Source organism: Rhamphochromis sp. 'chilingali' (genome assembly GCF_963969265.1).
Source record: "Rhamphochromis sp. 'chilingali' genome assembly, chromosome: 3".
Lineage (NCBI taxonomy): Eukaryota > Metazoa > Chordata > Actinopteri > Cichliformes > Cichlidae > Rhamphochromis > Rhamphochromis sp. 'chilingali'.
The window spans coordinates 41,703,399-41,714,002 of NC_137931.1; the positions used below are offsets into that span (position 1 = coordinate 41,703,399).

General features: G+C 35.7%; 2 protein-coding genes across 2 annotated transcripts; both read left to right on the top strand.

The window, feature by feature from the left end:
* The first annotated feature begins 4,717 nt into the window (after nt 1-4,717).
* On the top strand, nt 4,718-6,382 carry LOC308394140 (granzyme B-like). The gene is made up of 5 exons (XM_080878312.1): nt 4,718-4,817; nt 4,941-5,100; nt 5,367-5,499; nt 5,685-5,912; nt 6,003-6,382. The coding sequence occupies exons 1-5, from the start codon at nt 4,760-4,762 to the stop codon at nt 6,168-6,170; spliced, it is 747 nt and encodes a 248-aa protein (XP_080734438.1). The 5' UTR covers nt 4,718-4,759; the 3' UTR covers nt 6,171-6,382.
* A 2,368-nt stretch (nt 6,383-8,750) lies between these two features.
* On the top strand, nt 8,751-10,340 carry LOC308394022 (granzyme G-like). The gene is made up of 5 exons (XM_080878115.1): nt 8,751-8,818; nt 8,922-9,081; nt 9,267-9,399; nt 9,549-9,776; nt 9,872-10,340. The coding sequence occupies exons 1-5, from the start codon at nt 8,764-8,766 to the stop codon at nt 10,037-10,039; spliced, it is 744 nt and encodes a 247-aa protein (XP_080734241.1). The 5' UTR covers nt 8,751-8,763; the 3' UTR covers nt 10,040-10,340.
* Nucleotides 10,341-10,604: the final 264 nt, after the last annotated feature.

The window sequence follows — 10,604 nt, forward strand, 5'->3', positions numbered from 1 at the left end:
TCAGTCAGATTTTAAATTATGTAAATAGTTAAATCAAAAAGTGTCTTCGCTGATGAAAAACTTTTCTTTTGTCTTTTTTAAAGCGATGTTAATAGCACGCACAAATCTCCAAGGAAGCCTAAGAAGAGGAATAGGTAGTGTTCTTTTTTGAATCTGTCTAAAAACCCCAAATCCAAACACAGAAGTGTTTATGGAACTATTCATCTACTTTTCAATGAGTTCGGTTAGTCAAACTTGGTTGGAATTACGTCAAAGAACTTTAAAGAACTTTAAAGAGTAAATTATTTGACTTTTCTAATTCATTCTGTACTGTGAAGGCCAAACATCGAAGTGAAGTAACACTCACCAAAATACACTTTTTCTGGAGTGTGTTTAAGTTAAAAAGCAGCTCTGTTTTAATGCAATATATAGGTAACATTAACTAGCTTGATATATGACTGCTTTTGTGTGTGAGAACAGAAAGACTGATGTATCCAAGTATAAGAGGAATACCTTCTCTACTTGACATGCTTTATCTAAGAACATGTGACTAGATAAAGAGGTCATCCTACCCATGAGAACATGTTCAGTAATTACAATGTGGTTTACACCTCCTCGCTTTTGACAGGTTCTCTTAAAATGCCTGATAAATAGCACAACTTAAGACTTGGAAGCTTTTAGTTCCCAGTATCACTTTTCTTGTAAAAAAAAAAAAAAGTGGCTCAACTGTTTTGTTGGAATTCCCATCTTCTCGTTATACTGGTTTAAATCTGATACATCTAAATATGAATTCCATGTCGAGAGCGGATAGACAGCATATGTTTTTCAGATTGAAATGGTCCAAGAAGAACAGAAAAACACGATGGAGCTGACATAATTTATGCATTCAAGGCTCAGTTAAATGCTTCGTCTCTTTGCTCACTCTTTTTTGTGGGCTGTGTTATTCGAATAGAGGCTCACTTTTAGCACGAGACACCTGTGTGTCTGTATGCGTGTGTGTGTTTGTGATTGTGTGCACGCATGTTTTTTAGGTAATCAGTCAACAATTACATATATTCTGTCTCGTCATGCTTTCACTGCGTACTTTTAGTCCTTCTACATCCACAGTAACTAAGTGTGATCTTACTTGTGGGTAACTGAGACCCCCCCAAAAAACAGTCCAACAAAGCATAGCCTTATAGCAATAGAGCAAAGAAGCACCAAATGTGCTCAGGAGCTGATGCCTGAGAATTACAGCTCATTCTTTATGAGCTGTTAAACAAGCAGAAGCGAGGTAAATCGGCAGAAGATCATATGTCTGAATCATAGGATCTAATATCTCCCGAAGCTTTGGTCAGTGCGGTAAGACTGACTGTTAGATGACACATGCAAGCCAAAGTTTGCATCAGAGAATGATAGTTTGCGGTGGGAAAGTGAACTTTCTTATATATATATATTTATATCTAATGTGTCCAGCACACACACAAACACATGATTTCATTTCAAAGGCTGTGCACATAAAAGTCCTTAGCTTGCCACTGAGATTGTAGTGTGATAGGAAAAACATATTTTCTTGTGTTTCACTGCAGTACCATCATATGTGCTCATTATATATAAATATTTATTCTGCACTGACATGCTTAAGTCTTTCTCTTATCTCAAAAGTCATTTTCAGGGCTTTCCTTTTTAATGTGCTGTCATATGGAAAGCACATGAGTCTTGCGGGGAACGAATTATGGTTTGTGTAGATCTCTCTATGACTAACAGCACTAAAGCAATTACATTAAGAAAAGGGGGAAATGGCTTGCAGTGACTTGTGTGCCAATCAGCTAAAAGTGTATTCACCTTTGGAAAAAATCACTTTACTTCTTTGTGATTTTTCTATTTTTTGTTAAAGTTAACTTAAAGAGAACATGTCAAAGTCAAAGTGAGCACAGTCTGACTCGGACAAAAAAATGCTTTATATAAACTATATGTGCACCTGAGAATGCTTTTTATTCTCACTCTTCTTTCACATTCTCCCTAGGCCTTACCCGCAAGCTGTCTATTTGTGTAGCATTAGTTTTCCATCTGCAAAAACTCTGCAAAAGCTCAGAACACATTAAAATGAGTATGTGACTTTCATTCAAAATCATTCATGCAGGCTCAAAACCAACAGCTGATGCTCTCGTCAGAAACCTTTACAAGACTTTCGTAGCAAGCTGATTCTTTGCAATGCCACAACCTGACGTAGACCACCACTAGGCATCAAATTTAAAACACATTTAATATTTATTTTCATAATTCACATAATTATCCTAAAATTGTATTAATTACAAAGACCTGTGTAATTAAGCAGTTTGCAGTAAGGCCTCTTCAGTTTAGCATTAGCAAATAGGAAAATGCAGTTCTATATCTTATCTCTTCATTACGAGAAAGGAAACTTGCACTACAGATTGCATCTTAAGCAGAGTAACCACTTCTACATGTGACTCATTTGTTCTGTTGTTTGAGATTAAAAATGAGTGTCAACATAAAGACTTCAAAATGACTAGCAATGTAGACTAGGTCAAATGGGCTGTTAGAAAACTAATTTATGTGCGAATATAGAGATTAAAACTCTTCTGTTATGGTAATGAAACTTCAGTCCTTTTTCTGATGCCTCACTCTGTGCCATTAAATATCAAAAACAATCTAGTAGTTCAAAATTAGTTGAGCAAATTGTGGGTGTCCTTTCCATTGTTAGACTGGGCTGTGTAGGTTCTTTGTCATCTAGGCCATCCGGCTCTCAGATGCGAGGTAAAACGTCTTCAAGAACCTACACAGATGTCAAGCTGTCTTCAAGTGTTGTTTTGCATTGTGCTTATCTATTGTCTGTGAGGGTGTGGACGTGAGAAAACACACTTTCTAAACCCTCACCACCGTTAGTAGTCTATCGTTTCAAAGCAGCCAGAACTAGAACCTAAGAGCACAAAACTCAAATGTTTTCTTTGCTTTTTTGTTGTTGTTCTTTAATGACAAGAAACAACGGAAGTTATTCAGAATTCACATGGTTTAATTTATAAAGACGTAAAAATAGTAAATAAATAAATCCACAAAATATTGCACACAAAAGTATGTTGTAAAGCCTGTGACTTATTTGTTTAAGGGCCAGTGACACATAATTCCAAGTAGTTTAGTCAAGTGTGCATGTTTTACCAGGAATGTGCTTATTTTTGGCACCTTTCCACCTCACTGGCTAAGACATATTCTCATTAAACTATAAAACTGCTGTCTTTATTTGGATAGCAAGCTACCAGCTTCATTTGCATGTCGCTGAACAAATCTCAAGCTGTCCATTTGTCCGTCCATCCCTCTTCTTGTTCCCAGTTGTTATGATTTCTTTGGACTGTGGATGTCAGACAGGCTAGTGCAAACTCTAAACATAAATGTGAGGCCAACACTTCTTGCTGTGAGGTGACGGTGATGGCGCCACCTTGAAGAAAAGAGACTTTTTTTTGTAATAAAGTGTAACATGCGTCTAAATTTAACTAAAGAAAGATTAATATGTAAGCACAAACATGAGAAAGTTAATGGAATGAATGAGTCGAGTCAGTGTCACACTGGTATGTGTCTCAGGCCATAAACTTCTGTTCTCATATGCGATTTCAGATAAATCCACAGTTTGATCTATTTTGACTGTTCTAGCAATATCTGTTTCCCTGTCTGTTCATTTTATTGTTGTCCCTTTCCTTTCTTCTTAATAAACATGTAATTTGCACTTTGATTGATGGTTGCTATTACATTCCCTCTTTCCTTGCTGCTATGTCCAATGACTAAACCAGCCAGTCCTCTCAGCCCCGTGGTCCTCATAAAAGTGACGGGCTAACGGTAAAGGCCCTGTTCTAGCAAGCAAGTTCCTCTTCGCATCTCCTCCTGTGATTCCCATTACTGCCCTGGACTCCAGGAGCTCACGTCCCAAAACTTGTTCACTCGTTTCCTTCTCATCTTTCCACATCTTCTCTTTTTGTCCAACACATTAAAACCTTTTTGTGCATCATTCAAAACAATGACAATAACATTTATGGCCAAGATATAAGACAGACATACTTGAGTCTAGACTGAGGAAGTGATGTAACAGACACAATGTGGTCAGTAAGCTGCATACTTTTAGGCTTGACTACACTGTGAAAAAGAAAGTAGTTATAATTATTGCTGTTTTAATCTTTTCTAATCTTTAATCTATTTGTTGCTGAAGTTTATTCTGATGCTTGATACTGAATCCTTTACTTGAAGCACTGAGTGCATTTTCTGTATCTGTTAAACCCACATGTTATAAATAGACACACAAATTGCATTTTACATATATAACACATACATTTATCTTACAAATTGTGGCATACAAAAAAATCTTTCTTCACTGTGCTGGCTTACGTCTGCTAGCTGATCTCCTTTCCTCTTGCATGCTATGCTACTGACTTGTTCCTTCTTCTGGTAGCTCAAGGGTCACATTTCTCGGGTGAAATTATTTGTAACAGAAAGTTAATAATAGTCTTGACTTGAAAAAGCTACAAAATAAAGACATACATCAATATGACACAATACATCTACATTAATTATTGAATTACACATTGTACAAAAACTCATCTGTTCTTTTATGAAAATGCAACTTTTCTCAGGTTCTTGAGATGTTAAACGGCATGGTTCAAACCCACATTATTTGCATATGCAAATTACTCAGATACGTCCTCCTCTCACTGATACAAGGAAGTATTTAAAGACAGAAACTATGAATGATCTGTGCCACTGCTCTTCAGTAACTAAGCTGAACTGTCACCTCACCATGTCTGTCCACTGTATACTGGCTATACTCATCCTTGTGATGACTCTTGATGATCAAGGTATGTGTTGTTTATAATTTATTTTTTTTATGTGGACTATTACAGACATGAGGGCTTGCATTTTACAGACAATGCATGACGATGAATCTATTTATCTGGGTATTTCTTCTTTTCGTCTCCCAGTTTACTCGGGGAAGATCATTGGAGGACATGAGGCTGTGCCACATAGCAGGCCATACATGGTGCTTTTGGAGATAAACATGTCAGATGGTCAAAAAAAGCACTGCGGTGGCTTCCTTCTGAATGAGGATTTTGTGATGACTGCTGCCCACTGTCACGCTAAGTGAGTTCAAGACATGTACTTACCTATCAACTGAGATGACACCAAAGTCTGCGTCCCTGACAGAATTTTTATCCATAATAAAGCTAAGAAGACGCATTAAAATTTCAAAACACCTTAATAAGTAATATCGATGCGTGATAATGATATGATAATGTCAACAACAGTGATTAGTAATGTTTGTTTTCTGAATATAATACCCTGACAGAAACAGTCATCATTTCATTCATAAATTATATTTTCACATATATATATTTTTTTTATTTCAGGTCTTACACAGTCTTACTAGGAGGTCACAATGTGAATTCAAACAGTGAAATACAACGCATATCTGTAGAACAAGCATTTCCACATAAACACTTCAATGCAACTTCCCTTGTGAATGATGTAATGCTTTTGAAGGTAAGAATATCATCACACAGAAAATTCATATTTATTTACTATTAGCATTGTTTGTTTATGAAAACACATATTTACCACATTGTGTAATTATATTGAAAATTTTGTTTTAGTAAATCTGCACTGAAAGAAAACAACAAAAATCCCATATTTTAATTTTCATGTATATATCTTTCTCTTTTTTAAAGTTGAGCACCAAGGCAAACTTCAATGAGAATGTGAAACCTATTCCTCTGGCAGGCCGTGATAATGGTATTTTGCCAAAATCTTGTATACTCTCTGGCTGGGGGCGAACAGACAAAAATGGTAAATATATGTCTCCCAAGCTCATGGAAATCAGTGTTACACTGATTGACAATAAAGAATGTACTATAGAAAACTTCTACTGCTCTCAGGGAGACACAGGTCCAGCTGAGGTACATACATTTCTTTAATTATGGACAATCAAACTCTATGGTAATAACTTCACTATTCACTTTAAGCATCGGGTGTGTATATACTTTCAGGGAGACTCTGGTGGTCCATTGGTGTGTGAAGATGGAAAGGCATTTGGGGTGGTGTCCAGCGCAGTCACACCACGCTCAGGTGGCTCAGATATCTATAGATACTCGAAGATTCCTGACTCTAGAAACTGGATATTTTCAACCATTGGAAATGCCATGATAAAGGTGTAATGCTTATGAAAGCAGGTTGTTTAAACCACAAAATTTGGTTTCACTGTTTGTGATCAAAAACTGATCATTGCAATGCTAATGTGAGTATGGTTTTGTTGGCTTTGCAGGGATTTAGATAGAATAGAGTTTATTTTAATATAACTGCAGGAAAAAAAAGGGGAAAAAAAGTTACATTTGCATTTCCAAAAAGTTATATTTGCACACAGATTAATCATGACTTGAAATCTAAATTTTTTTTCAAATACCATTAAACATTAAATTCTGGCATTCTCTCGGCATGTGTGTGTGGTGTAATCTTTTTTTTTTTTTTTTAAATTTAATTAATTCAAATAAAATGACAACACTGCCTCCTTGTGTAAAACAGGTACTATTACATTACAGTCTCACCGCTCATTTCTTAAATTCAGAGTTATAAAGGCCTTTTCATTTATGGGTTTTAAAACTAATTGACTATGCAAGACCAATAACGTTATTTTATAAGTAACTGACAAAGTGGACAAGTGACACTGAGAGCATATGGTGCCATTTCCAATAAAAACTAACATCATTTTGTCATTAAATACATTCAGTTATCAAATAAAGTAATTTATTACCACTCCAGAGCTCGTTAAAGTAAATTAAAATAATTCCATTAGATTTATTTTTTGTGTAGTAGAACTGAAGTGTCTTTGAATACTTTGTAAGTAAGGAAATGCAACACTGAACATGATTTTTTTTTGTTTTTTTTTTTAATTCACACAGACAACCGTATAGGAAATTTATTAAAATATTATAAACCAACAAGACAAAAGTTGTCTAAATTATTAAATTGCTAATGTTAGGACAGAATAACCCTTTTGTTGGTCAGCAGTTATACATCACCTGTAACAGTAATGATCCAAACTACACATATTTTAGGCCTGATATAATGCTTAAATATAAGGCTTAAATCAGGCCTAATATGGTATGGAACACATAACAAAAGGCATTTGTATTAAAAATATCAAAACCATATCGTATTATCTGTATCACACTGTATTTTGAGTTTTAGTTTTGGTATAGAATAAATTATGATAACCATTTAACTAGTTCATATCCTAAATTCAAAAGTTGCATAGACATCGTTTATTTTTTTTAAATGTATTTGCACACATTAGGCTGCTTGGGATGTGACCCGTGATGCACTGAGTGTTTCTTCTTCACTCAACATTGTTTTTTCACTCACTGTGTGTACACACCTCTTTGCATCTAATTATTAGTTAATCTCTGGCTCTCTTCAATAGTGTGTCTTTGTCTTGTCATCCTCTCATCACCCCCAAACGGTCGGGCCCTCCCTGAGCCTGGTTCTGCCACAGGTTTCATCCTGTTAAAAGGGAGGTTTTCCATGGCAGTATCACCAAAGTGCTTGTATTTTCTTAGCTAGTACAGCCATGTTTACCTGCTCCCTTAGATCTGCCACCAAGCAGCTCCTTAAGTTGCCAAAAACCAAGCATAAATTTAGAGGTGACCGTGCTTTCCCTGTAGCTGCTTCAAAGTTGTGGAATGATCTGCCCTTACAGATTAGGCAGACTTCTTCTCTTTCTGAGTTTAAGACTCTTCTTAAAACATATTTATTTAGTAAAGCCTTTGGCACATTTTGAGAAGTTGACTCTATTTTTCTATTTTCAATTTTTTTTTTTACCACGTTTGATTTTATTTTCTGTTTATTCTATTTTTATACGTACAGCACTTTGTGAACCCTGGTTTATTTTAAAGTGCTTTATAAATAAAGGTGGTATTGAATATGCATATTAGCTGCCTAGCTGTCGAACTCAAATGCAGGTCTACTTTTTAGATGAAATAGTGAAGTTATCTAAAGTGAATGGAAGTTGCAACAGTTTAGTCCACAATCTTCACACAGTGGCTTCCCGTGGTGATGACGTGAAAACCTCAAACTTTAATCCCCAGCTCGTGGTGCAGCACCCGTGTTGTCCTCTCCACTTTCAACTCCTAGTGCAAAAGATGAAAATGTAAGAAGGTAATCCAAAGAGGACATCAGAATACTACACACATTTGCAACCCTGCTGACGATCATCTCAATAAATAATATTCAGTCCAGTTTTTCCAAATGACCTCTCTTTACTGATATGAGAATTTCTTTTTTTGCATAAAAAGTGAACAGGTGGAGGAATAACTTACTGATTAAAAGTCATGACTTTTGCAAAATCTGTAAAATATAGTAAGAAATTACTACTTAAGAATCTCGTCTCTCTGTGTTTTATATCTGTGGCCACACATTTTTACCACAGTCATAGTTTCCTGCTGTAAAGATACGAACACTTTATAAACTAACTATGCAAAACACATGTTTACATAGAATATGACAAATACACTACTTAGCTATAAAATTACACTTTGTATAAAAATTCATTTGTTGACTTCTGAAAATACAGCTTTCTGGAGGTTTTGAACATTTCTGGTTTAAAGCTAAATCATTTGCTTGTGCAAACTACTCAAAAAAAAAACCCAACAACAACTTCCTGCTCTAACTGATATGAAGAAGCATTTAAAGACAGAAACTGACTGTGACTGATGCCACTGCTCTTTAGAAACTCAGTAGAATTGTGACCTCACCATGTCTGTCCACTTCCTGGCCTTACTCGTGCTTGTGCTGACTCTTGAAGAACAAGGTAGGTGGGGTTTTTTTTTGTGTGGCTTGCATTTTATAGCATTTGACAGACAATGCATGATGATGGATCTATTTAACTGAGTATTTTTCTTTTTGTCTCCCAGTTTACTTGGGGAAGATCACTGGAGGCCATGAGGCTGTGCCACATAGCAGGCCATACATGGTGCTTTTGGAGAGGAACATGTCAGATGGTCAAAAAAAGTACTGCGGTGGCTTCCTCCTGAATGAGGATTTTGTGATGACTGCTGCCCACTGTCACGCCAAGTGAGTTTCATAAATGTATTTAATTATGAGGCCAAAAACTAGTTCATGGAGACCCTGACATAAATTCTTATCCATAATAAAATTAAGGCTCACGCAAAAACATTTGTAAATTTGTAAATAAATGGTATCTATATGTACCACGATATCAGCAATTGTGGCTATTCAATTGTTTTTTACCATTTCAGGTCTTACATAGTCGTAGTCGGACTTCACAATGTTCGTTCAAGTAAAGAAACACAACGCATATCTGTGGAAGAAACATTTCCACATGAACAGTTCAACCCAATTTCCTTTGTGAATGATGTAATGCTTCTAAAGGTAAGAATGTCATCACACAGAAAATATATTTGTTTTCCATTTGCATTTTTCTTTTATTACAATATCTTTTTTTTAATTTACTTCATTCATTTGTATTACAAAATGCTGTAAAAAAAAATCACATTTTGATATCTGTTTTTTTCCTTAAGTTGAGCACCAAGGCAAACTTCAACGAAAATGTGAAACCTATTCCCCTGGCAAGTCGTGATAATGGTACTTTGCCAAAATCTTGTATACTCTCTGGCTGGGGGCGAACAGACAAAAATGCTAAATATATGTCTCCCACACTCATGGAAATCAGTGTTACACTGATTGACAATAAAGAATGTACTATGGAAAACTTCTACTGCTCTCAGGGAGACACAGGTCCAGCTGAGGTACATACATTTCTTTAAATATCATGTGGACAATCAAACTTTATGGTAATAACTTCACTATTCACTTTAAGCATCGGGTGTGTATATACTTTCAGGGAGACTCTGGTGGTCCATTGGTGTGTGAAGATGGAAAGGCATTTGGGGTGGTCTCCAGTGCAGTCAGACCACACTCAGGTGGCTCAGATATCTATAGATACTCGAAGATTCCTGACTCTAGAAACTGGATATTTTCAACCATTGGAAATGCCATGATAAAGGTGTAATGCTTATGAAGGCAGGTTGTTTAAATTTCATCTTTTGCTTTTGCTGTTTGTGTTTGAAAATTGATCACTGCAATGCTAATGCTAAGTTTGGGCTTGCAGGCTTTGTACAGATCTAACTTTGATGTCTCCACAGCAAAAGCTTTGTCAGAAGAAATGAGAGTGTCAAGGTTTTTTATAAGGTTCTAAAAGGAATTTCTAAATTTGTATTTGCAACAACTCGTTCATTCCACACAGATTAAATATAACCCTAAATCTAAAATTAAACTGTAGCAGTGCATAAGGTGTAATTTCAATTGACATTTGATAGTGTATTTGATTACATTTAAATTTGTTATATGTGCCATATTTTTTCAAATAATAAATTCTGACTGTCTCTCGTTATATGTGTGCAGTTCTTTCAAATAAAAAGACAGCATTTCCTCCCTGTGAAAAATAGTGCCCTTATCTTGAATTCAGAGTTGCAACTGTCTTTCTACTTGCAAGCTTCAAACTTATTCAGTTTTGGAAGACCTGAAACCAGTAGAATTTCATTAATTCTATCTTGGAAAGAAAAGACCCCCTAGGG

What these genes read in the sequence shown, in the direction of transcription:
- LOC308394140 (XM_080878312.1), top strand. Translation starts at nt 4,760, where the DNA reads ATGTCTGTCCACTGTATACTGGCTATACTCATCCTTGTGATGACTCTT. An exon ending in GATGACTCTTGATGATCAAG is followed by an intron (nt 4,818 to 4,940) that starts GTATGTGTTGTT and finishes TTCGTCTCCCAG; the next exon opens with TTTACTCGGGGAAGATCATT. An exon ending in ATGATGTAATGCTTTTGAAG is followed by an intron (nt 5,500 to 5,684) that starts GTAAGAATATCA and finishes TCTTTTTTAAAG; the next exon opens with TTGAGCACCAAGGCAAACTT.
- LOC308394022 (XM_080878115.1), top strand. Translation starts at nt 8,764, where the DNA reads ATGTCTGTCCACTTCCTGGCCTTACTCGTGCTTGTGCTGACTCTTGAA. An exon ending in ATGATGTAATGCTTCTAAAG is followed by an intron (nt 9,400 to 9,548) that starts GTAAGAATGTCA and finishes TTTTTCCTTAAG; the next exon opens with TTGAGCACCAAGGCAAACTT. An exon ending in GAGACACAGGTCCAGCTGAG is followed by an intron (nt 9,777 to 9,871) that starts GTACATACATTT and finishes ATATACTTTCAG; the next exon opens with GGAGACTCTGGTGGTCCATT.